The 27249-nt window shown below is 43.3% G+C and overlaps 1 protein-coding gene across 1 annotated transcript in view; it reads left to right on the forward strand.

Annotated features, from left to right (window-relative positions):
- Positions 1–2526: 2526 nt before the first annotated feature.
- The window catches only part of SLC35F3 (solute carrier family 35 member F3), a 426467-nt gene continuing 401744 nt past the window's right edge, over positions 2527–27249 (forward strand). Inside the window, exons 1-2 of the mRNA XM_027530750.1 lie at positions 2527–2680; positions 3045–3274. Coding sequence (XP_027386551.1) covers positions 2628–2680; positions 3045–3274 — 283 coding nt within the window. The 5' untranslated portion in view covers positions 2527–2627. The remainder of the gene's footprint in view (positions 2681–3044; positions 3275–27249) is intronic.

Below are 27249 nucleotides of genomic sequence, written 5' to 3' on the forward strand. Positions count from 1 at the left end.
TTTCTTATAGTTGAGTTCAAGAGTTCTTATTTACTTATTCTAGTTATTTATTTATCTTATTTATTCTAGTTCTTTATCAAATATTTATTTTGCATATATTTTCTGTAAGGCTGTGGCTTATCATCTTATGATCTTGACAGTATCTTTTGAAGAGCAGAACTTTTTACTTTTAATGAAATCCAATTTACCAATTTTTTCTATCATGGAGGATACTTATATCTAAAAAGACATCACCAAACCCAAAGTTATCTAGATTTTCTCCTATATTATATTCTAGAATTTTTAATATTTTATTAGGCCTATGATCATTTTTTTCTTCAAGTGGCTATCTGGTTGTTCTAACACCATTTATTGAAAAGACTATCCTTTCTCCAGGCTTCTCTTGTGGCTCAGCTGGTAAAGACTCCACTGGCAATGCGGGAGACCTGGGTTTGATCCCTGGGTTGGAAAGATACCCTGGAGAAGAGAAAGGCTACCCACTCCAGTATTCTGGCCTGGAGAATTCCATGGACTACAGCCCATGGGATCGCAAAGAGTCAGACACTACGCAGCGATTTTCACTTTCACTTTTATCCTTTCTCCATTGAATTGACTTTGCTCATTTGTCAAAGATCAGTTCACTATAATTGTGTGACTGTTTCTGGGCTCTCTATTCCATTCCAGTTATCTATTTGTTTATTCTTTCCTCAATACCATACTGTATTGCTTACTGCAGCTTTATAGTAAGTCTTGAAGTGCTGTAGTGTTAACCTTCCAACTTTGTTCTTCTTCAATATTGTGTTGTCTATTCTGGGTCTTTTGCCTCTTCATATGAACTTTTGAAGCACTTAGTTGATAGCCACAAAATAACTTGCTGAGGATTTGCTTGGGATTACATTGAATCTATATGTTAAGTTGGAGAGAACTACATCCTAAAAATACTGAATCTTTCTACCAATGAACCTGAACTCTCTCTCCATTTATTTAGTTCATCTCTGATTTCTTTCCTCAGAGTTTTGTAGTTTTTCTCATATAGATCTCATATTATGTCCAATTTATACCTGAGTACTTCATTTTTGTGTGCCAATGTAGGTGGTATGACATTTTCAATTTCAAATTACAATGGTTTATTGCTTGTATATGGGAAGTTGATTGACTTCTGTACATTCACTTTGAATCCTGCAATCTTGCTATAATTCATATCTGTTCCAGGTCAAGTTTTGGTTGATTTTTTGAGGTTTTCTACCTAGGTGATGATGTCATCTGTGAACAAAGAGTAGTTTTATTTCTTTCTTCCCAATAGACAAACTTTTAAATTTCCTTTTCTTATCTAATAGTATTAGCTAGGACTTGCAGTAGAATATTGAAGAGGAGTGATGAGACATCCTTGCCATGCTCCTAACCTAAGGAAGTTTGTAGTTTCTTTCCATTTGGTATGATACTAACTGTAGGTTTTTGAAGATGTCTTTTATAATGTGAGGAAGTCCTCTCTATTCTTAATTTGCTGAGACACAATATAATTTTAATATAAAAAAGTACCAAAAGCAGTGTGTACAGTTCCATCCTGATTTTGTGAAAAAGGGTTTTTGGATTGATTAAAAAAAAGAGTGGAAAAATTTGTGGACTACTTAATTCAAAGTAGTCCTTTTGGGCTGAAAATTGAGAATTTTCTTTACCTATTTCTGTATTTTCTAAATTCTTCAGAATGAACCTATATGTATTTTTTTTATAACAGAAAAATAACATTATGAAAACTGATTAGGTGTTCTAGAAAGAATGATTTGCAGACAGAAGAAAAAAAAAATTAGAAGGTAAATAAAGTAGAAATCTAAGAAGACAGAACTGACTTAGTAGCAGGGTCAGCACGAGAATGTAAGCTCTCTGAGGGCCAGGGGTGACCGAAGGATGCCCACAGCACAATAAATCAAGTCACTAGTGTCTCAGCTTTGACTATGAAATGCCATTTATGCATTTGGCATTCTGAGCATGATTTTGGTGGGTTTGGAACCAGGTTTCTGTCTTTCCAAGTAGTTTTTGCTCATTATTTTAGAAGGAGGAAAGAGAAAAAGAGATTGAAACTGAGCTGAACTGCTGAACCAGGAACAGAATGATATGATAGGTCCTAAGAGAGGGGAGGAGGAGCGCGCCCCTAGCCCCAGGTTGCGAGGCGGAGCGCGGGCGGCTGGTGCGGGCTCCGGAGCCCCGCGCACTCGTGGGCGGCGGGAAGGGGGCAGCAGCGCCCCCGCCTGGTTCCCGCGTTTGCGGGCCAGCACCTCCGGTCCGCCCAGGTGCCTCGAGAGCGCATACCGCCGCCGGCGCTCTCCGGGTTCGGGGGCTCCCGCGCCTGCCGTGTGCCCGGGGCGGTGGCGGCGGCTACAGGCAAGGGGCGCGGCGCTGGCACTGCCCTGCGGCCGGCGGGCTGCAGCGAGCCCCGCGGACCGGCTGGAGCCGGGCTGAGCCGCCGCGCCCGCATCGCGCCGCACACCGCCGAGGCTTTCGCGGACCGTGGCGCGGGCGCGCCCGGGCGGTGTGGGGACCCTCGCCGGGCCTCGCGCCCACCTTCCCAGAGGCCGCGGCCGCGGGCAGCTCGGGCCGGCGGCCCCTCAGCCTCAAGTCTGGGAGCTCCCGGCCCTACTCTGACATTGCCTATGGGGATCCGAGAGTTTCCCGGCAGCGCACCCAGGGGCAAAGGCATCGCCATGTGAGTAGCGCCCCGGGTGCGGGTGCGCGAGCGGGCGGCGGGGTGGCCTTCGGCAGCTGGGACACGGGCAGTCTGAAGCTGGGGAGGGGGCGGCGCGCGCAGCGGAGCTGTTTGGGAAGTTTAGGGCATCCTCTCCCTCGCCACTCGCCCCAACCTGCTCTGCCCCGAAGCGCCCAGTGCCCGGCTCCGGAAACGGGACCCGACGCCCAGGCTGCCGAGGGAGCTGGGGGTGGGGGCGGTGGAGCGGGGAAGGGCCGCACCTTCCCGTAGAGGGCCCCCGGCTGCGCCCAGCTAGCCCTGGGATCTCACCCACATTCTCCCCCGCCCCTTCTGTCCCTCCCTACCAATCTGCCCGCGGCCTCAGTGGCATGAGGAGGTCACCGGACGTCAGCCCCCGGAGACTGTCCGACATCAGCCCCCAGCTCCGGCAGCTCAAATACTTGGTGGTGGACGAGGCGATTAAGGAGGATCTGAAATGGTCGCGCTCGGTGGAGGACCTCACCAGCGGGCCCGTGGGGCTCACGTCCATCGAGGAGCGGATCCTGCGCATCACCGGCTACTACGGCTACCAGCCCTGGGCGACGAGCTACAAAAGTAAGACCCCCCACCAAGTACCCTCCAGGTGCCCCCCCCACCCCGCCTCCGCCCCGGCCCCATTTTCCTGGTCCGCTGGCGCATCTGCCTTGCAGTTGGCTCAGCAGTCTCCGGGAGCGCGCCCAGACACGAGTCCAGCCCCTCCCTGCTGTCCTGTCCGCACACACAGACCCAGGTTTGCAAGTTTTAGGAAGAGGCCTGGAGACGGTTCTCTCGGACCTTTAGGAATTTCTGATCCGTTTTCTTAACACCCTGTCTCCTTCCCACAGGCATCTCTCTGTCTTTATCTCCTTGCACTTGAGGTGTCACAGGAGATTGGAAACTCAGTGTATTCTTGTCCTGTGTGGCTTCTCTGTGGATCCGAAAGTGTTAGCTGTCCCGGCTTGGGTCTCAGCTGGCTTAGTGAGAAACCGCAGACTCGCACGCCTGGATTTTAACTCTTCCCTGGATCCCTTAGGCCTGATGATGCAGGAATTATTGGGGTCTTCGTTTTAGATCTCTTTCATTCCCTTTGTCCTCAGTTTGGAGGTTGCCTATGGATCATTCTAGCGATTGGCATTTGGTCCTTGAGAGATGAATGGTTGGTGCCAGGTGGAGCAGCCGAAACTTTTCTTTGCCAGTGGCTCCAGCTGATGGCTTTGGCAATGCTGGGATCAGTTTATACAGACATTACCTGTGTGATCAGGACTAATTTGGGGGGATTTCTTTCTCTCATTTGGAAGAGAGAAGTTGGCTACAATGAACTCTGGAACCTATAACTGTAAATTATAATTTGGTGATTCCATCACTGTTGTTCCACAAGCAGAAAGAGAGCCATTTACCACCTCAGTCAGTCCAAGAAATGAGTATTGCTTCATTCCATTTGTAATCAAGACTAACAGCTTAATTATTCTGAGATGTGGTTTTATCCTTCAGTCCTTGAAATTGGAACATATTTTATCAGTCTTCAGGAAAAAAAAAATCAGGCTTTTGTAAATTAATCATATTGAGTTCTAAAAATATGTCTACCTTTAGTTTTTCCCTAAAGCCCTTGGTTCCAAGCCAAAGGTCAGTGGTATGCTGGCGGTTAGCTGGTAACTTTTAAGTTATGTGCAGGAGGAAGCAAATAATTTTATAATGTTTTGTTTCACGCCTTTACTTGTTTTTAAAGGATGAGAGTGATTGCATTTAACTCCGTATCAGTCTTTAAAAGGTTATCTGCGTCTCCTCCAATCTCCTGGTGCTAATGCTAGAATTGTAGCTGATAAACGGGCTTTGGATCACACAAGGAAGAGACCAAGATTTCTTTTCAGCTGAGAAACACTGGGTATAGGATAAGAGAAAGAAAACCCATTGGAAACGATTTCTCTTATAGATAAGGGTAGGACTCTCAGTTTCTGTTTCTGCTTTCTAAATTTCTATTAGACATTGTCTCTTATTTCTGTTCTCAGCTCTCTTAATAAGAAATGAGAATTGTCTAAATAAAGACAATTGTACAAATTACAGCCTTCTTAGCATTGTCTATTTAGGCCCTGAAGTAGTAAGATTTATCATTGTAAATCTATTTATGACTGGTCCTGTGTGCTTTGTAGAAATTTCCACCAAGGTTCATGACTCTGGGTGTCAGTGGGGAGCTTACAGCAGTGATTGATTGTGTTTGGTACAAATACACTTAAAAATTAAGGCAGGGAAAAGACCATATGGAAAATGAGTCTCTTGTACCACCAGTGGTATTCTTAAATACCTTCTCTGGGGCTTCATTGAAAGAGTAAAAATCAGGGGATAAGGCTACAGTGATCATTGTGATAAGAAAAATCACTTTACTCCGACCTCTATTCCTGTGAAGATTCTTCTTTATTCCAAGAGATCTCCTTTTTACTAAAATGCTTGAGGTGACAACTGACAATTTGATGAATTAATTGGATTTTGGTTTTAAATTTAAAGAAGCTCATGTTTTATTAATGTTGCCAAGCATGTTTTAGGTCAGTCCTTTGGCTGTTTTCCATTTCTACCCAAGTAGGAAAAAAAGGAAAAATAAAGGTTTATCTGTCGGTATCAGTGAGTTATTTTATTGGTTAATAATTACACTCAACAAACTGGAAGAGATGATGATTACAAAATACTCTTCTCAGGGTGTCAAGAGCAAGTTAGGGAATGTTCCAAGCCTTATCCTTGATATTATGATGTCACTTTGATTCGTCTTTCGAAGTGGCTTCTCTGTGTCCCCACTGAGGGAGTTGACAGTGAGGGTGTCTGGGTTCGTGGAGAGTGTAAGCTGCCTTTATAGCAGCAGATATTATGGGTTGACCAAGTATTCATTGTTGTCCTCTTAATTTTTAGACTTTGTTCATCAGTCGTGTCTAACTCTTTGCTACCCCATGCACTATGCAGTCTATGGAATTCTCCAGGCCAGAATACTGGAGTGGGTGGACTTCTCCAGAGCATCTTCCCTTCCCAGGGATCGAACCAGGATCTCCTGCGTTGCAGGTGGATTCTTTACCAACTGAGCCATCAGGGAAGCCCTTGTTCGGGGCAGTGAAGATAAATGAGGTAATTGGGAACAGAGCAGGAATAATCTTTGCTCAAGACTCTGAGCCCAGTCAATGAGATGAACGAATTTCCCTGTAGACAAGGGACTTTTTGTGAATAATTGTTTTTTAAAAAAATCCTACAGGCCCCCGGGTCTGAGAGGGATGGTTTGTATGTAACATTTAACTGAGGATTAAGCTATAAGCTGGTGGAAGGGTGGGATTCCTCTTTTCAGTAGCCACAGTCCTCCAATTCCGCATTCCCTGTTTCTGAACAAAAATACTGCTGGACAGTATTCTTAGGGGTGCCTTCCCTGGTGGCAGTAAAGAGTCTGCCTGCCAAGCAGGAGACTCAGGTTTGATCCCTGCATTGGAAAGATCCCCTGGAGAAGGGAATGGCTACCCACTGCAGTATTCTTGCCTGGAGAATTCCATGGACAGAAGAGCCTGGTGGACTACAGTCCATGGGGTTGCAAATAATTGGACACAATTGAGTAATTAACACTTTTCACTTTCATTCTTAGGAAGTCCTTGGCTTCCCAGCTGTAAGTGTATCCAGAGCCCAGAAGGCATGTGGTCCAAAGTAGTTGCTCAGTTAATGTTTGTTGAACGAGGGAATGGATATGACCTGAAACATTGATCTCTGAGCGAGAAAACCTTTGAATGTACATCATAACACTTTGTATTGTTTAGTTCTTTATGCTCACTTATGTTAGCTTGGAATTTGCTTTATCCTTTCCTTATTCTTCCATGGTGAGTGCCATCTTTGGCTTTCTGAACCATAGACTAGACTAGAATCCTTTTTTTTTTTTTAAGTGGCTTTAGTTTATTCTAATATAGCAATTGTATTGACTGATTTTATAGAGTTAAATAATCTTGCATGCCTATGGCAAACCCTCATGATTTTTTTAATTGAAGTATAGTTGATTAAAAATGTATTCATTTCTTGTGTACAACAAAGTGATTCAGTTATACAGATATCCCTTTTCATTTTCTTTTCCATTATGGTTTATTACAGGATATTGAATATAATTCCCTGTGCTATATAGTAGGACCTTGTTGTCTAGCCATCCTATATATAATAGTTTGTATCTGCTAATCCCAAATTCCCAATCCATCCCTCCCTCACCTGCATCCATCTTGGCAACCACGATAGACCAGAATTCTTTTTTTTTCTTAATTTATTTATTTTTAATTGAAGGATAATTACAGTGTTGTGTTGGTTTCTGCTGTACATCCACATGGGTCAGTCATAGGGATATACATGGAGCAGAATTCTTCTTTGGTTTTTATGGAAATTCTGACTTTATATGACTATTTTACTTGAAATATAGGCCTTGCCACAGTGGGCCAGAATTCTTGATGGCACACTTTCATTTAACCCAGGGATTCTCATCTTCAATGCTACTGACACTTGGTCACTGAATAATCCTTTATTATGGAGGCGGAGCCGGGGGGGAAACATCTTGTGCATAGAAGGGTGTTTAGCAGCATCCCTGGCCTGTAGTACACCCCTCCCGCAAGCTGTGACAACCAAAAGTGTTTCCAAACAATGCCAGATGTTTCCTGGAGAGGTGAAGAGTCCTCATTTAGCCTCACTCCAAATTTCTGCTGCAAGTGAACTGTCTTACCTGGAGCAGTAGTGCTCACTTAGCGGGCCTGCCTTCTCAATTCTTGGCCTTCTCTTCCTTCTTCCTAGACTGCGTCTTGTGTTTCCAGGAGGGGCCAGGCTACAATAAACCACCTTCTGCAAAGAACTGGTTGCTTCTGCAGCTAACGTGATTCTGAAACCACTCACTGTAAATTGATACCCTGTAGAAAGTGCTCGAGAATTCAGAACAGTTTGGATAGCTTTTCATTTTTTAAAATTGTTGTTGGAGTGTAGTTGCTTTACAGTGTTATATTGGTTTCTATTGTACAGTGAAGTGAATCAGCTATATGTGTATGTATGTATATATCCCCTCCTTTGGGGAGTTCCTTCCCATTTAGGTCGCCGCAGAGCACTGAGTAGAGTCCCCGCGCTATGCGATAGGTACGCATTAGCTGTCTATTTTATACGTAGTGTCAATAGTGTATGTGTGTCAGGGCCAGTTTCCCGGTTCATCTGATCCCCCCTTTACTGCCTTTGTGTCCACACCTTTGTTCTCTGTTTCTGTTGTAGAAATAAGGTCATCTATTGGCAAAGACTCTGATGCTGGGAGGGATTGGGGGCAGGAGGAGAAGGGGACGACAGAGGATGAGATGGCTGGATGGCATCACTGACTCGATGGACATGAGTTTGAGTGAACTCCGGGAGTTGGTGATGGACAGGGAGGCCTGGCGTGCTGCGATTCATGGGGTCGCAAAGAGTCGGACACGACTGAGCGACTGAACTGAACTGAACTGAACTGATACCATTTTTCTATATAGGAATATAGGACAGCTTTTCTAGTGACTTCCTTTCCCCTGCCACCAGGGCCACAGCAGAAGAGAAATGGCCAGCTGGACTCTCTTCTACCTCCCTCTTCCTTTCATAATTCTCTGGGATAGACACCAGTTGGGGAGGAGATGCCTGTGGAGGGGAGGAGATGACTGTGGAGGGCAGGGGGAGGACCAGAGACCAGGAATGAGCCATCCTAAAAGTGGACAGTGAGGCCCCAGGCCCTGGATGCTGTGGGGGACTGGCCGCATTTGGTTACAGAATGATTGAAGTTGTGGATCTTGGAGATCTCAGACGGAGGTTCTTATGCAAGATAAAAGAGCATCTATATATGTCCCTTTATTTTCACTTATTCCTTTAGCAAAGCTTTATTTATTCATTTAATTTGGCTGTGCTAGGTCTTGGTTGCAGCACTTGGACTTTTTGATCTTTGTTGCTGCATGTGGGATCTTTAGTTGAGCATGTGGGGTCTAGTTCCCCAACCAGGATCGAACCCAGCCCCCTTGCATTGGGAACATGGAGTCTTAGCCCTTGGACCACCAGGGAAATCACTTATTTAGCACAGTTTTTGAGAGTATTTACTCCATGCCAGCATACACAGATCAGTTTGGAGAAGATGTTCACAGCTGAGGTATGTCCTTGTCAAGAAATAGAAATCCACAAATACTTACATCTGGAAAATAGATACATTATTTACATTTTAGCAGGGATGTGTTATTTTGCACACATCCTTTGTTTCCCTAAAGGATGTTTTCAAATAGTGAGCTCACAGCATTTTCTAGTAAAGAAATTTTCTAGGAATAGCTTTTGGAGAGGTCATGTTTATTGCTTAAAATGAAGTACACTTGTCTCCTGAGTGCATTTAATACTCCGTGTAGTGTGCATGGTGCTCGTATATGCGAATATTAATACAAATAATTTTTAAAAATCGGGATATGGTTACTTTACAATGTTATGTTGGTTTCTGCTGTACAATGAAGTGAATCGGCTATGGGTGTACATACACCCCCTCCCTCTTGGAGCTTCCTCCCACCTCATCCCTCATCCCATCCCTCTAGGTCATCACACAGAGCTGAGCTCCCTCTGTTATATGGCAGCTTCCCCCTAGCTCTCTGTTTTACACATGGCCATGCACATTGCAGTCTTCCAGTTCAAAGTCCATCTTTATGTCTGCCTCTCTATTCCTGCCCTGCAAATAGGTTCCTCTGTACCATTTTTCTAGCACATATATGTGTTAATACATGATTATTTGTTTTTCTCTTCCTGACTTACTTCACTCTGTATGACAGATTCCGGGTCCATCCACATCTCTGCAAACAGCACAGTTTTTCCCTTTCTATGGCTGAATAATATTCCATTGTAGACCTGTCTGTCTATGCCACATCTGCTTTGTCCATTGATTTTTTAAAAAATTCTGATGAGTGTAGTTTTAAGTCATTTGTAGAGTAGAGGGTAGGCTAGTCCCACATGAACACCACATCTCTGGTCCATCCTGGCCTGCCATTGACTGCTTGAATCAAGACTAAGAGCGTGTGGAATACTGAGCAAAGCCCAGTTTATCTGGGGGGAGGTTTTGTAGCCCAAGGTAGAAAATGCGGGGCATTGAATAACTCACCTCATGACAAGGAAAAAGCATGTTTTTCCTTGTTTTCAGGGTCCTTTAGTTTTCAAATACTAGGAAGGGTTTCTGTAAGTTGAGAGGGAGAGTTTTTTGGAGAAGGACAGTCTTTCTACTCACTCTGCCCTTTCAGACCAGTGCATGAGTAGAGGTTGCTGATGTTGTTTCTAGTGATAACTGGAACAGTGGCTCATAGTATAATTGAATTCATAGTGAGTAACTTCTGTTTGATCCTCCCAAAATAGTAAAGGTCAGGTCAGCAATTCAAAAATGACCCACTTGGAAGAGAAGTATAATTTGGTTGTAAAAGGTCATTTTACAGTGGAGCTTGGCATATGAAATTAAAGATTGAAAAGATTTCTTATGTATTCCGTTTCATATTCTTTTCCCTTATGGCTCATTACAGGATATTGAATTGAGTTCCCTGTGCTATACAGTGGGACCTTGCATATTCATTTTTTTTATAACAGTTTGCATCTTCTAATCCTAAACTCCTAAACCATCCCTTCCCCCACAACCGTGAAGTCTGTTCTCTGTGTCTGTGAATCTGATTCAGTTTTGTAGATAAGTTCATTTCTCTCCTATTTCAATTCCACATAGAAGTGATATCATATGGTATTTGTCTTTTTCTTTCTGACTTACTTCACTTAGTATTACGATCTCTAGGTCCACCTGTGTTCCTGCAAATGGCATTATAGATGGAAAAGATTTTAAAGGAAAAAAAGTTGGAAGGCAGGAATAAAGCATAATATTTTCTAACATCTACAGAGAGTCAGTTTTATTCCTGAATATGAATACACACTAACAATTTAGTAAGTATTTTTCTGAGATTAGACAGGATTAAAATGCAGAATGATTCTTTTTTAAGAGAACATGTTTGTCTCCAGGACACTTAGATCATCGGTCGTTGGTTATAAACCGTTTGCTAATGATCCAAATTCTCACTCCAGGAAAACCTAGTCTTCCTGGCCATAGAAGAGGCCTGGGCAAGGAGATTTCTCACTGTTCTTCATAAGTCTGTTCTGAGTCTCTACAAAGTGCCTAGTCTAAGAGAAATCACTCCAGCGGTGAGTGTTTCTCCTTGCCTTAAGTGGCTGAAAAAATCAGGTGAGTTGTGTTAAAAAATGAATCCACGTGTGTATGAGCTGTTGAACTCTGTTAAGTGTTTCAGTGAGAGTTGATAAGGATGTTGATTGAATTGTAGCCCCTCAGGAAGGAGGGGACAACCACAGTATTATCTGTGTTGTTGGGAGAAGTGGAGGGAATGAAATCTGCCCCGGGAGCTGCCCTCTTATCTCAGCAGTGTCAGTGCTGACAAGTTACTCATCTCTTCCAGCCTCTGTTTTCTTACCTACAAAACGGGGGCAAATATAACTGTTTTCCAGGATGGTTTTGAGAATTAAATGAAATAATTTGTATCTAGCATCAAGCCCCAGAGAAGGCAATAACACCCCACTCCAGTACTCTTGCCTGGAAAATCCCATGGACAGAGGAGCCTGGTAGGCTGCAGTCCGTGGGGTCGCAAAGAGTTGGACACGACTGAGCGACTTCACTTTCCCTTTTCACTTTCATGCATTGGAGAAAGAAATGGCAACCCACTCCAGTGTTCTTGCCTGGAAAATCCCAGGGACGGGGGAGCCTGGTGGGCTGCCGTCTATGGGGTCACACAGAGTCAGACACGACTGAAGCGACTTAGCAGCAGCAGCAGCAGCAGCATCAAGCCCTTTGCCTGGCATCCAGAAATGCACCTTTATTTCCATTTATTCATTTTGCAAACTTAAAATTTTATTTTATTTTTGGCTGCACTGGGCCTTCATTGCTGTGTGTGGGCTTTCTCTAGTTGCGGTGAGCGGGAGCTGCTCTCTAGTTGGGGTGCACGGGCTTCTTACTGCGATGGCTTCTCTTCTTGTGGAGCACAGGCTGTAGGGGCGTGGGCTCAGTAGTTGGAGCTCATGGGCTCTAGAGCACGGACTTAGTTGTCCTGCAGCATGTTGAATCTTCCTGGACCAAGGATTAAGCCCATGTCGCCTGCACTGGCCAGCGGATTCTTTACCACAGGTAAGTCCCTTGCAAACTTTTCTAGCATCTGGACGTTCCAGAATATAAGTTATGGGAGACAGAATTCTTGCCTTAAAATCTCACAGACTGGAGAAAGGGGCAAGTGAAACAATAGGGTGTGATAAAGGTTGGTGTTGGAATGGTGAGTTTTGGATCAGAACCTGGAGGAGTAATAAACCACGGGAAGTAGGTGGAGGGAAGAGTTGCATTTCGGGCAAAGGGATGGTGTATGCACAGCAGTGCACATGAGCTGTTACTGGGAGGTCACCCAACTCAGCTGGGACATAGCACCACAGAAATGTACAAGATGAAGCTGGACGGTGAGCGGAAACTGACCCTGTTCTCTGGTCATCTGCTGTGTGTCACCAGAAGGGCCACAGAGGTACAAATGCCACCTGACTCATCCAGAGCCCAGTCTAAGCGTCACTTCTTCCAGGGAGCTGTCCTGACCGTGCTGGATGTGGTGAGGTATCCTTGCCAGGACTCCCATGAGGCTGTCACTTCCCTTACATGTTGTCACGGCTAGCTTAATCATGTGTCTGAAATATACAGATGGAGAGCTGTGCAAGGGCAAGGCTCATCACTGGGTCTCCAGTCCTCAGTGTGGCTCGTGGAACGTAGAACTGTGATGATTCTATTCCCAGATCAGAGAGTATCTCTGGCACCTCAGTCGATAAACATTCATTAAATGTACTAGCAAAAGACCGTTTAGACACACACAGAAGTAGTTCCATCTCCATTTCTGTGGGGTCTTCCAGGACTATCCTGCACAGAAGTCTTCTAATTGTGTTCCTCTGTCAAGATTTGGGACGCCCACTACTTGGTCACCTAAGTACACTGGCATGCAATCCCACTCCCAGTCTCATGTCAGAGTGTTTTGCCTCGTTTTGATAACTTCACTTTAGAAACGATTTGGAAGAAATGAACAAGGAAGAAGAGAAAATGGGTCACTGGAATTTAAAACATGTTCTAGAGGCAAGATTTAAATATTAGGGGAGAGAGAGGTGAATCAGGAAAGTGGCATGTCTTTCTGAGAACACTTTTGGGAATATCTTCCCAGCTCAGCCTGACCCCCATGACTGCCCTGCACTGTATCTTCAGGGTGGGCCCTTAGCATCATCTTCCTCCTGGACACCATGGATCAGATTGGAGTGGACCCTTGACCCAGGGTCGCTGTATCAGTTTCTCCCTCCTGGAATTTGAGATTAAAACTAGGAGATTGTGGTCTGGGTGGCATGGTCTATTAAGTGGAGGAGAAACCAAGAGGGAGCCATTCTGGCTTTTGTGTGGATAGAGAGACAGAGAAAGCTGGTCCACATAGAGGGAAGAATAAGGCAGGTGTGTAAGCAACCCAGAGAGAGCCTTGATATTTTCCTGCACCCCATGCTGAGTACCATTTCCTTGTAAGGTCAAGATCTTGTTGTGGCTCCTGCTCCAAGCACCACGAGACACCTTCCTGTGAAGTGAGCAGAAGCTACATTTTGTCCCCTGCAACTGTGGACTCCTGGCTTAAGAGTCTTAAGCCATTTCTGCTCAGGCCCATGTAGGACACAACAGGGATGTACATATCAAATAATTTTTCATTGGAAATAAGAAATCACTTCCTGACTGCTGAGATGACGAAGGCATAGGAGCCTCCATCACTGGAGAGCTTCAGAAAGAGGTGAACATCTAGCAAGCCCAGCTGCATTGAATATTTCCTTATCCTGTGTCAGGATTGAAGTAGACTTTTTTAAAAATACACACACACACATGATGTCTTTTGGTTCAATTCATTGGTGACTGTGCGTTGATCAGTAGAGTAATATAGCAAAGCCTATAAAGGGACTTGGACAGTTAGGAATCCGGTCAATTTTTAAAAATATTTATTTACTTGGCTCTGTTGGGTCTTAGTTGCAGCGCACAGGATCTGTGTCGCATCATGCAGCATCTGCCGTTGCAGCGCTCGACTCTAGTTGTGGCCCTCGGGATTAGTTGCTCCGTGGTTTGTGGGATCTGCATTCCCAGTCAGGAATCAAACCCATGTCCCCTGTATTGAATTCTTAACCACTGGACCACCAAGGAAGTCCCAGGAATCCGGTCAGTTTTTTTGGTTAATGATGGTAGCACATTTTTCTTATGACAATCTTTGAGAGGGTAGGAAATAAATTGCTCCTCTCGGGTGGTTTGCAGCTGAGAAGGCTTGAGGCTGTTATGGACTCCTGAGGCAGAGAAATCTTCAGTGTAAACTTCTCAGAACCATTTTCAGGTTATGACACATGTTTTCTGTGATATTCACATTTGCTCCTTGTCAGTCTGTTATGTATCATCCATAGTACTTGGCCAGATAAGAATCTCTTAGAAGGATTATTTTTATCCTTCTTTATCATCTACTTTGTACCCATGTAGTGTTATAAAAGCTTGCATATATCCTCAGAGTTTTTTCAGTAGGGTCAGAAGAAAGATGCTTCTTTTTGCTTTCTTTGTTTTCTTTTTATAGAGTTTGCTCATTTTCAGTGAACATGTATTAAGATGCCCTGTTCTTAAAAAAAGGAATATAATTATGATTGTAGGTATGAAATATTTGGTTTTGTGCTGTAGTCTCCTCATGCCGTGCATGTGTGGGAGTTTAAAAAACACTCTTTAGTGACAAGTGCATTATGGTGGCAAATAATACAGAGGAAGGACTTGAACTTCTGTCCTCTGTACAGTTCTTTTAAAAGAAAGACTGAAATCGTTTGAAGACCACTTAAATGCCATAACCCAGAACAGCAGATTTCAAGGGTTTATCCAAACTCTTTTCTTTTAAGTCAGCATTTTGTTTTATTAAATATTTAACATAAGCATCTTTGGTAGGTGTATCTGATTTCATGCCATAGGTACGTTTTCAGTTCCATGAAGGTTTTGTAATTCAAATTTATTCTAGAAACACAAATTTATTCTGAAAAATGGGTAGTGGTGCATATGTCATTGTGTTTGTTCTATCTGAAACCTGCATGGGTCTTGTGTTTCTCTCAGAATACATGGAAGGTTTTCAGTGTGGTGGCTGGGAAGGTGGAGAAAAGAACACTTTCAAACCAGACCCCACTGCCACCATGCTCCCTCTTGAGCAACCCATGGGTCAGGCAGGGACTTCAGAAAATCACTGCAGGGAATTTCAAATACCACTCATGGGAAGGTTCATTGGTCAATGACTTGGTAACAGATCAAACAGTGGAACTTGCTATGAATGCATATTTATTTAATCATTAATCCATTCATTCATTTTTTTCATCCAGTCACTCATTTACTCACTCTTTCATTTATTCCGACATCAAATAGTTCACTGCTTCTAATGGGCAGTAAATATATTCACTTCTTAGATAAGCTGTACTAAATACATGGCATATTACCTATTTCCCAGAAAACTATTGAACGGAGAAACCAGACAGACATATCCTAGTCCATGAAGTTACATACTTTTCTTGTTTAGGGCTATCCCACAAGTGGACTCCATGTTTCTTTTTGGTGCTTCCATAACTAAATATCTTGGGGTATTTTGGATCAGATGTTTTGGATCAGGTCTGAACCTCAGGAAAGCTCTTTTTCTGTTCCTTTGGAAACTAGTTGTCTGCTGCTATAGTGAGAGTTCTGATTTGTTCATTTGTTGTAGCCCAGCCATGAAACGTAGTTTTTTGTGTACTCATGAGTAGATGAGATTAAGTGACTAAGTCTGCACATTTCTTCCCTAATGTTTTCTGTTTCAGGCATTCAGTTTCTTTCCAGTTTTGAACACAGCTTGCCTGAGACCTGAGACGTTTTTCTTCCTCTAACTTGAGCCCTACCAGAAATAGCAGCGGACAGACTGGAATTCAGGGGAGCTGAGATTTACTTCCAGCTCTACGTGTTCTTGCCTGCTTGGCTGTCTGTTCTTACTACGCTGTTTCTCCAGTTCCTGTAAGAGAAAATCCTCAACGTCCACTGAAATACGCCTTTAAAGCTCTTCTCTTGGTTGTTCAGCCTAAGAATCATAACACTGTCCAGTTCTTCTAGATGTGATATTTCCAAGTGGCAGCTCTACTTTTATAAGTTAACAAAAATCAAAACATCCTGATTAATGTGACTATTATTTTGAATATATATATATTATTGAAGTATAGTCGATTTACATTGTTCTGATAGTTTCAGGTGTGCAGCAGAGTGATTCAGTCATACATATATATGTGTGCATATATATTTTTTTTTCCCTCAGATTCTTTTCCCTTATAGGCAATTACAAAACATTGTAAACATAGTTTACCTAATTCCCTGTGCTATACAGTAGATCCTTGGTGGCTATCTTTTTTATGCATAGTAGGATGATTATGTCCCTCCTACGCCCCCTATTTATTCCCATGTCCCACCCCACTGCAACTGTAAGTTTGTCCTCTATATCTGTGGCTCTGTCTCTGTTCTGTAAGTTAATCTGCATCACATTTTTTAGATTCCACATATAAGTGATACACAGTATTTGTCTTTGTCTGGCTTACTCTACTCAGTGTGATAATCTCTAGATTCATCCACGTTGCTGCAAATGACATAATTTCATTCTTTTTTCGGGGTGAGTCCACTGTATGTACATACCACGTCTTTATCCTTTCAACTCAGATGGATATCTGGGTTGTTTCCAAGGCTTGTAAATAGTGCTGCCATGAATATTGGGGTGCATGTGTCTTTTTGAATTACGGTTTTCTCCAGATATATGCCCAGGAAGTGGGATTGCTGGGTCATGAAAGTGAAAGTGTTAGTCATTCAGTCATGCTGAGTCTTTGCAACTTGGTGAACTGTAGCCTGTGAGGTTCCTTTGTCCATGAAATTCTCCAGACAAGAATGCTGGAGTGGGTAGCCATTCCCTTCTCCAGGGGATCTTCCCTACCCAGGGATCGAACCCAGGTCTCCTGCATTGCAGGTAGATACTTTACCATGTGAGCCACCAGGGGAGCCCTTGCTGAGTCATATGGTAATTCTGTTTTCAGTTTTTTAAGGAACCTCCATACTATTCTTCATGATGGCTGCACCAATTTTCACTCTTACTAACAGTAGAGTAGAGTTCCTTTTTCTCCACATTCTCCCCAGCATTTGTTATTTATAGACTTTTTGATCATGGTCATTGTGACCAGTGTGAGGTGATCCTGGGGTCACTTTTCCATGTGCGGATGAATCTAAGTCTCAGAGGTGTGAGTTAAAATCTAGGATGAGGCTGGGTTGTCGAAGGACAGTGTCTTGTTCACTCCTCCCTTCCTATCTTGCTTGCCTCCTTTGACTTCCACCTTCTCTTGGTGCTGAGCATGTGCAGATCTCATCACAGAGAGAAGGCTGTACATCTTTGGAACTGATGCTTCCTAATGGTCAGCAAGTGCCATCACTCAAATCAATTCTTAGGGACTGAAGCCGAATCCAGCTTCTATACCCTGACACCAAATCTTGGATATAGTTTGGGTAAAGTAGAAAACAATAACTTTATTGTTTTGCAAGGCAAGGGGGGCCACAGTGGGTTAACGCCCTCAAAACTGTGTGTCCGACCTGGAGGGGCTAGTGAGAGTTTTATAGAATTGGCTCAAAGAACGTGATCAGCTTGTGCTCATTTTTCTGATTGGTTGGTGGTGAGGTAAGTGGGAGTCAGCGTCAGCCTTCTGGTTAATGGCTCTGGGGTCTCTGTGCTTGTAGGCAACATATGATTAACTTCTCCCACATTGTTGGGGTGTCAGTATCTGCAAAACAGCTCAAAGGTATGGTTATATGTATCCCTTGAGGGGGAACCCATACTCTGCCCCAGGGCTGCAATGTTGTTTCTTAACTGTTCCTCCCTTGTATGGGCATCCCTTCTTTTCCCTGAGTAGCAACTGTTGAACCTGTGCACTGGAACTCAGGGAAGGTCTAGGAGGCTGAATGAAGCCTATTCTAGAAATGTGCATCAGTTCAGTTCAGGTGCTCAGTCACGTCTGACTCTGCAACTCCATGGACTATAGCATGCCAGGCTTCCCTGTCCATCACCAACTCCTGGAGCTTGCTTAAACTCATGTCCATTGAGTTGGTGATGCTATCCAACCACCTCATCCTCTGTCATCCCCTTTTCCTCCTGGCTTCAATCTTTCCCAGCATCAGGGTCTTCCAGTGAGTCAGTTCTTTGCATCAGATCACTAAAGAATTGGAGCTTCAGTCCAATGAATACTCAGGACTGATTTCCTTTAGGATTGACAGGTTTGCTATTGCAGTCCGAGGGACTCTCAAGAGTCTTCTCCAATACCACAGTTCAGAAGCATCAATTCTTTGGTGCTCAGCTTCCTTTCTAGTCCAACTCTCACATCTATACATGAATACAGGAAAAACCATAGCTTGGACTAGACAGACCTTTGTTGGCAAAGTAATGTCTCGGCTTTTTAATATGCTGTCTAGGTTGGTCATAGCTTTTCTTCCAAGGAGCAAATGTCTTTTAATTTCATGGCTGCAGTCACCATCTGCAGTGATTTTGGAGCCCAAGAAAAATAAAGTCTCTCACTGTTTCCATTGTTTCCCCATCTATTTGCCATGAAGTGATGGGACCAGATGCCATGATCTTTTTTTTTTTTTTTTTGCATTTTGAGTTTTAACCTAGCTTTCTCACTCTCCTCTTTCACTTTCATCAAGAGACTCTTTAGTTTCTCATTGCTTTCTGCCATCAGGGTGGTGTCATCTGCATATCTGAGGTTATTGATACTTCTCCTAGCAATCTTGATTCCAGCTTTTACTTCATCCAGCCTGACATTTCGCATGATGTACTCTGTATACAAGTTACATAAGCAGGGTGACAATATACAGCCTTGATGTACTCCTTTCCTAATTTGGAACCAGTCCATTGTTCCATGTCCAGTTTTAACTGTTGCTTCTTGACCTGCATACAGGCTTCTCAGGAGGCAAGTAAGGTAGTCTGGTATTCCCATCTTTTGAAGAATTTTCCATAGTTTGTTGTCAAAGGCTTTGGCATATAAAGCAAAAGTAGTTGTTCTTCTGGAACTCTCTTGCTTTTTCAGTGATCCAACGGATGTTGACAATTTGATCTCTGGTTCCTCTGCCTTTTCTAAAACCAGCTTGAACGTGTGGAAATTCATGGTTCATGTACTGTTAAGCCTAGCTTGGGGAATTTTGAGCATTACTTTACTAGTGTGTGAGATGAGTGCAATTGTGCAATAGTTTGAACATTCTTTGGCATTGACTTTTTAAAAAATTTTATTTTATTTTTAAACTTTACATAATTGTATTAGTTTTGTCAAACATCAAAATGAATCCGCCACAGGTATACACGTGTTCCCCATCCTGAACCCTCCTCCCTCCTCCCTCCCCATACCATCCCTCTGGGTCGTCCCAGTGCTCTAGCCCCAAGCATCCAGTATTGTGCATCGATCCTGGACTGGCATCTCGTTTCATACATGATATTTTACATGTTTTAATGCCATTCTCCCAAATCTTCCCACCCTCTCCCTCTCCCACAGAGTCCATAAGACTGTTCTATACATCAGTGTCTCTTTTGCTGTCTCGTACACAGGGTTATTGTTACCATCTTTCTAAATTCCATATATATGCGTTAGTATACTGTATTGGTGTTTTTCCTTCTGGCTTACTTCACTCTGTATAATAGGCTCCAGTTTCACCCACCTCATTAGAACTGATTCAAATGTTTTCTTTTTAATGGCTGAGTATTACTCCATTGTGAATATGTACCACAGCTTTCTTATCCATTCATCTGCTGATGGACATCTAGGTTGCTTCCATGTCCTGGCTATTATAAACAGTGCTGCGATGAACATTGGGGTACACGTGTCTCTTTCCCTTCTGGTTTCCTCAGTGTGTATGCCCAGCAGTGGGATTGCTGGATCATAAGGCAGTTCTATTTCCAGTTTTTTAAGGAATCTCCACACTGTTCTGCATAGTGGCTGTACTAGTTTGCATTCCCACCAACAGTGTAAGAGGGTTCCCTTTTCTCCACACCCTCTCCAGCATTTATTATTTGTAGACTTTTGGATCGCAGCCATTCTGACTGGTGTGAAATGGTACCTCATAGTGGTTTTGATTTGCATTTCTCTGATAATGAGTGATGTTGAGCATCTTTTCATGTGTTTGTTAGCCATCTGTATGTCTTCTTTGGAGAAATGTCTATTTAGTTCTTTGGCCCATTTTTTGATTGGGTCATTTATTTTTCTGGAGTTGAGCTGTAGGAGTTGCTTGTATATTTTTGAGATTAGTTGTTTGTCAGTTGCTTCATTTGCTATTATTTTCTCCCATTCTGAAGGCTGTCTTTTCACCTTGCTAATAGTTTCCTTTGATGTGCAGAAGCTTTTAAGGTTAATTAGGTCCCATTTGTTGATTTTTGCTTTTATTTCCAATATTCTGGGAGGTGGGTCATAGAGGATCCTGCTGTGATGTATGTCAGAGAGTGTTTTGCCTATGTTCTCCTCTAGGAGTTTATAGTTTCTGGTCTTACGTTGAGATCTTTAATCCATTTTGAGTTTATTTTTGTGTATGGTGTTAGAAAGTGTTCTAGTTTCATTCTTTTACAAGTGGTTGACCAGATTTTCCAGCACCACTTGTTAAAGAGATTGTCTTTAATCCATTGTATATTCTTGCCTCCTTTGTCAAAGATAAGGTGTCCGTATGTGTGTGGATTTATCTCTGGGCTTTCTATTTTGTTCCATTGATCTATATTTATGTCTTTGTGCTAGTACCATACTGTCTTGATAACTGTGGCTTTGTAGTAGAGCCTGAAGTCAGGTAGGTTGATTCCTCCAGTTCCATTCTTTTTTCTCAAGATTGCTTTGGCTATTCGAGGTTTTTTGTATTTCCATACAAATTGTGAAATTATTTGTTCTAGCTCTGTGAAGAATACCGTTGGTAGCTTGATAGGGATTGCATTGAATCTATAAATTGCTTTGGGTAGTATACTCATTTTCACTATATTGATTCTTCCAATCCATGAACAGGCATTGACTTTTTTAGGGATTAGATTGAAAACTGCATTTTTCATTCTAATCCCTAGAATGATTGGAAAACCATTTCCAGTCCTGTGGCCACTGCTGAGTTTTCCAAATTTGCTGACATATTGAGTGCAGCACTTTCACAGCATCATCTTTTAGGATTTGAAATAGCTCAACCAGAATTCCATCACCTCCACTAGCTTTGCGATGCTTCCTAAGCCCCATTTGACTTCACACTCCAGGATGTCTGGCTCTAGGTGAGTGATCACACCATTGTGATTATCTGGGTCATGAAGGTCTCTTTTGTACAGTTCTTTTGTGTATTCTTGCCACCTGTTCTTAATATCTTCTGCTTCTGTTAGGTCCATACCATTTCAGTCCTTTTTGTGCTCATCTTTGCATGAAATGTTCCATTGGTATCTCTAATTTTCTTGAAGAGATCTCTAATCTTATCCATTCTATCGTTTTCCTCTGTTTCTTTGCGTTGATCACTGAGGAAGGATTTCGTATCTCTCCTTGCTATTCTTTGGAACTCTGCATTTAGATGGGTATATCTTTTCTTTCTTCTTTGCCTTTAACATCTCTTCTTTTCTCAGCTATTTGTAAGGCCTTCTCAGGCAACTATTTTTCTTTTTTGCATTTCTTTTTCTTGGGGATGATCTTGATCACTGCCTCCTGTACAATGTCATGAACCTCTGTCCATAGTTCTTCAGTCACTCTTATCAGATCTAATCCCATGAATCTAATTGTGACTTCCATTGTATAATCACAAGGGATTTGATTTAGGTCATACCTGAATGGTCTAGTGGTTTTCCCTACTTTCTTCAATTTAAGTCTGAAATTGGCAATAAGGAGTTCATGATCTGAGCCACAGTCAGCTCCTGGTCTTGTTTTTCCTTACTGTATTGAGTTTCTCCATCTTTAACTGCAAAGAATATAATTAATCTGATTTCAGTGTTGACCATCTGGTGATGTCCATGTGTAGAGTCTTCTCTCATGTTGTTGGAAGAGAGTGTTTGCTATGACTAGTGTGTTCTCTTGGCAAAACTCTGTTAGCCTTTGCCCAGCTTCATTTTGGACTCCGTGGCCAAATTTGCTTTACTCCTGGTATCTCTTGACTTGTAGTTTTGCATTCCAGTCCCCTATGATGAAAGGACATCTGTTTTGGATGTTAGTTCTGGAAGGTCTTGTAGGTCATCATAGAATCGTTCAACTTCAGCATTACTGGTTGGGGCATAGGCTTGGATTACTGTGATATTGAGTGGTTTGCCTGGAAATGACTGAAGTCCATGGGGTCACTAAGAGTTGGACACGACTGAGCGACTTCACTTTCATGCATTGGAGAAGGAAATGGCAGCCCACTCCAGTGTTCTTGCCTGGAGAATCCCAGGGACAGGGGAGCCTGGTGGGCTGCCGTCTGTGGGGTTGCACAGACTCGGACATGACTGAAGCAACTTAGCAGCAGCAGCAGCAGCAGTCCATTTTAGTTCACTGATTCCTAAAATGTCAGTGTTCACTCTTGCCATCTCCTGTTGACCACTTCCAATTTGCCTTGATTCATGGACCTAACATTCCAGGTTCCTATGCAGTATTGTTCTTTACAGCATTGGACTTTACTTCCATCACCAGTCACATCTACACCTGGGTGTTGTTTTTGCTTTGGCTCTGTCTCTTCATTCTTTCTAGAAATGTGCATATACATGTGTTAAGTTGAGACTCTGTGTGACCCTATGGACCGTACTCCCCCAGGCTCCTCTGTCCATGGGGATTTTCCAGGCAAGAATACTGGAATAGGTTGCCATATACTCCTCCAGGGGATCTTCCCGACCCAGGGATCAAACCCACATCTCTTATGTCTCCTGCATTGGCAGGTGGGTTCTTTACCACTAGTACCATCTGGGAAGCCCAATCTAGAAATGGGGGATACAGAAGAGCTTTTGTACTGAGGAGCTCTACAGGCTCCTGCTCAATTTTATTTACTCAGGTATAATATTACTTATGCCTCTAAATGAGTGCATTTAATTGGAGACATTATTTTAAATTATGGGGGTTGTCTTGTGCAAAAGGTCTTCCCTGATAGCTCAGTTGGTTAAGAATCCACTTTCAATGCAGGAGACCCTGATTCAATTCCTGGGTCAGGAAGATCCACTGGAGAAGGGATAGGATATCCACTCCAGTATTCTTGGTCTTCCCTGTGGCTCAGCTGGTAAATAATCTGCCTGCAATGTGGGAGTCCTGGGTTCGACCCCTGGGTTGGGAAGATCCCCTGGAGAAGGGAAAGGCTACCCACTCTAGTATTCTGGCCTGGAGAATTCCATGGACTGTATCGACCTTGGGTTTGCAAAGAGTTGGAGATGACTGAGCAACTTCCACTTTCACCTTTTGATAAGAGGGAAGATCTTGTTATGAATGACAGAAAGAGAGACTCTTTTGGAATCCCCAGTGAAACAGAGAAAGCAGAAATGCTGCAGTCTATTAAGAGCGAGTTTCCATGAGCTGAGAGTGGAAAGGATTGATTGGTTTCAGAATCAAGTCTGCACAAGGTCAGAGGAAGAGTACTGAGTGGGAGGCAAGAGTGGGGTTTGAATTTCAAACGGTTTTTATGAGAAGAAGCATGTGGTGCTAAGCTGAGGGAGGAGAGGTGACAAGTGCCTTGCGATGCTCTGTGGCCACCTTTGTAGTCATCTCAGATGAATACTGACCCTCATTCCCACTGGTTACACAATCCAAGAGGGGAATGTCAGGTGGTGTGGTGTCATGGCGGACAAACTTGAAGATGATCCCCCGTGATGTCTGCCTCAGAAGTCTAGCCCTTGAGTAATTCCCTCTTTTTGAGTGTGGGTGGGACCTGTGACTTGGTTTTAACCAATAGAATATGGCAGGTGATGGGATATCCTTCCCATGGTCATGTTATGTTACATGAGATTCCACCTTGCCAGCAAACTCCCTTTAGATCTTTTCTCTCCAGCCTTGATGAAACAGTCGGCCATGTTTTGGAGGCCTGTGTGACAAAGAACTGCGGGTGGCCTTTAGTACTTGAGGGTGGCCTCGCGCCACCAAATAAACTGAAGCTGTTAGCTCTATAATCATAGGGAGCTGAAGGCTGCCCAACAGCCAAAGAAGCAGAAAAGTAAATCCTTCCCTAGTTGAGCCTTTTGATGAGAGCCAGCCCCGCCAACATCTTGCCTTCAGCTTCCTGTATAGAGGGGAAAGAAGAATAATGTGATAATGCAGGGCTTCCCAGGTGGTTCAGGGATAAAGACTCTGCCTGCCAAACAAGGTACACTGGAGATGCAGGTTCAGTCCCAGAGTTGGGCAGATGGCTCTAGAGAAGGAAATGGTAATCACTGCAGCATTCTTGCCTGAAAAACCCAATGGACAGAGGCACCTGACAGGCTACAGTCCATAGAGTCACAAAGAGTCAGACATGACTGGATGACCAAGCACACACAGATGCAGGCTACCACAAGGGTAAAGAAATGAACCAGGCATTAGGGGAGACCTGAAGGCTGGGCTTGGTTCTGCCATTTACCGACTGGGTCTCATTGTCCTGGTCCCTCACCCAGCCTGGCCATCCTTTAGTTTTTGTGTTCAAAGAACGGATTTGGTGGGACTTCCCTGGTGGTCCAGTGGTTAAGAATCTGAACTTCCAATGCAGGGTACATGGGTTGATCCCAGGTCTGGGAATAAGATGCCCCATGCTGCGTGGTGTGGCCAAAAATTTGAAAAATAATAATACATTTAAAAGGAAAGAAGGGATTTGGCAAGATTACCTCCTGAATCCCCACCAGCCTAGAATTTTAATGAGTCTAAGATTTATCCACAGTATCAGAGGAAGTCGTCTATTCTGTAAATGAGAGGTTGTTTAAAAAAAAAAGAAAATTAGGAGGCTAGACAAATCTGGGTCCTGTCTAGCAAATCAGCCCCATCTGCATCACTTCGTCTGTGTGTATGAGCTGACACCCTGCTACTGAGTCACTGGAAAGGGAAACACATGGATGAAAGAGTTTCTTTTCATTCCACTACTTTTTCTCATTTCTTTTGGTACATTAACCAAAGATATATTGACTGAATATTCTTTGATTAATTATGTTGAACACTCAACCATGGGAGAGTCTGTTTGCATTTCAAAGCTTGGAAAATAAGAGAAATAACAGTTCTAATGCACCTCTTAAAGAAAATGAGGATTTCCTGTTGAACCACAGGAGTACCTACCTGGTCCTGGGTTATACCTTTTAGGCAGCTAAAAGGGTGACCAAGAGACTTAACATGGCTTTCACTGTGTTGTTTCTATAAGACTGTTTTAGGGCTTTGAATAAATTCCTTGCAGCTTTTGTGATGAGCAGCTCTGCAGAGATGGTGACAACATTCCTAGTGGAGGGACAATATCCCTAGTTCTTCTCGGAGGTGAGAGAGAAAAATAGAAATGGAGAAACTTGGAGCGGTTGTTGAGAGGACCATCTTTGGGGAGTTGCCCCTTTAAGAGAAATTGATAAGGAAACTCGTGCTCCCCAGACAGAAAGTGCTTTATTTTTCCCCTGGCTGATCCTCCTCCCCGGAAGCAGTTTATCAAGTGTCAAATGAGGAAGGACCCAGCTGTTCTTCGTCTTCAAGGGCAGCAGGAGTTTCCTTTGATTTTTTGCAGTAAAGTGAGCTGTGGTTGGTCTCTTGATTGTTTTTTTTTCCCTCACTGCAAAGAGGTGCTTTAATTTCCCACCTGGCCAGCTGTGGATGCCAGAAGTCTGGATCAAGGACCATTGAACAATCCATTCACAGAACCCTTGTACTTTTAAGTGGTTCTCCAAGACCCTGTGAGGTTGATGAGCTTTGCAAAAGAGGATTATTACAACATACTATATAATTCCATCTTGGAGAAGGCAATGGCACCCCACTCCAGTGCTCTTGCCTGGAAAATCCCATGGACGGAGGAGCCTGGAAGGCTGCAGACCATGGGGTTGCTGAGGGTCGGACATGACTGAACAACTTCACTTTCACTTTTCACTTTCATGCATTGGAGAAGGAAATGGCAACCCACTCCAGTGTTCTTGCCTGGAGAATCCCAGGGACGGGGGAGCCTGGTGGGCTGCCGTCTTTGGGGTCGCACAGAGTCAGACACAACTGAAATGACTTAGCAGAAGCAGCATATGATTCCATCTATATAAAGTTCAAAAGCTGGCAAAACTAATCTGTGGTGATAAGGGTCAGGGGAGTGGTTACAGTTGGGGTTTATGGACTGGAAAAGGCATTAGGGAGCCTTCTTCGTGATGTGGTGGAAATACTCTATGTGGGAATCTGGGGGCCAGGGTATATGTATGTAAAAGGATGTAGACATGTAAAAATGTATCAAGTAGTTTGCCACATGTGTTATAACAACTAAAAATCTCTTCATAAAAGATGGTCACTGGGGGAGCGGACTGCTCTATGTAGAGACATTGGTCCCTGGATGGATCAGGTTGTTTGTGGAATATGATAACCATCTAGGACCTTGCTCAAACTCTAGGACCTGGGGGAATCAGAACTTAAAATTAGAACTCTGGCTCCTCTGTTGTCCTCGGCATGGTTCCACTGAAGTTGCGGATAGCAGGATCTCTCTAAACCATAATCCCACTTGTTTTGGACATCTAGATGTTTGTAAATAGAAGCAGACCTCATTTTTTCCTTTTTGAAGGAAGGCCACCTTTCTTCTCTTTTTGCAAAGTAAATTCAGATTGCGATACTGTGTTAGTGTAGTGCAAGTTCTGAAGTGTGTGCTTAAAGAAAACCAAAGGGGACTTCCCCAGTGGTCCAGTAGTTAACAATCTGCCTGCCAGTGCAGGGGACACGGGTTGCTTCCCTGGTCCAGAAACTAAGATCCCAGTGGCCGCAACTACTGAGCCTCTGCTCTTCAACTAGAGAGAAGCCTGTATGCAGCAACTAGCATCTGATGTAGCCAAATAAATAGATAAATATTTTTTAAAGACAAAGAAAGGAAGCCACAGGTTTTGGCTCTTCAGGTAATGACAAGACCATAGTAAAAAATCACTGGGACTTTGGATATATGCCTTTGTGCCATTCTTTACTGGTATTTTACTGCTGACTAGTTTTCCCCCAGAAGATGACCAGGGAGGCAGAAGAATAGCGATGTATAGATTGCTTCTTTAAAAGTTTTATCCATGTTAATTGGAAGGTTTCCTAGAAGAAACAGCTAGAGCTAAGGCTTGAGGATTTCTCTTTGTTTAAATTTCTGTGCTTCACAATAAAGGATGGGATGGTTGGATGGCATCACTAATTCAATGGGCATGAGTTTGAGCAAGGTCAGGGAAGCCTGGTGTCCATGGGGTCACAGAGTCAGACACGACTGAGCGACTGAACAACAACAATTACAAACTTATTGTTGGCTGTAATTTGGGATACCATTGTCTCTGTGGATTTTGGTCTTCAGAAAATTG

Source organism: Bos indicus x Bos taurus, chromosome 28 (genome assembly GCF_003369695.1).
Source record: "Bos indicus x Bos taurus breed Angus x Brahman F1 hybrid chromosome 28, Bos_hybrid_MaternalHap_v2.0, whole genome shotgun sequence".
NCBI lineage: Eukaryota > Metazoa > Chordata > Mammalia > Artiodactyla > Bovidae > Bos > Bos indicus x Bos taurus.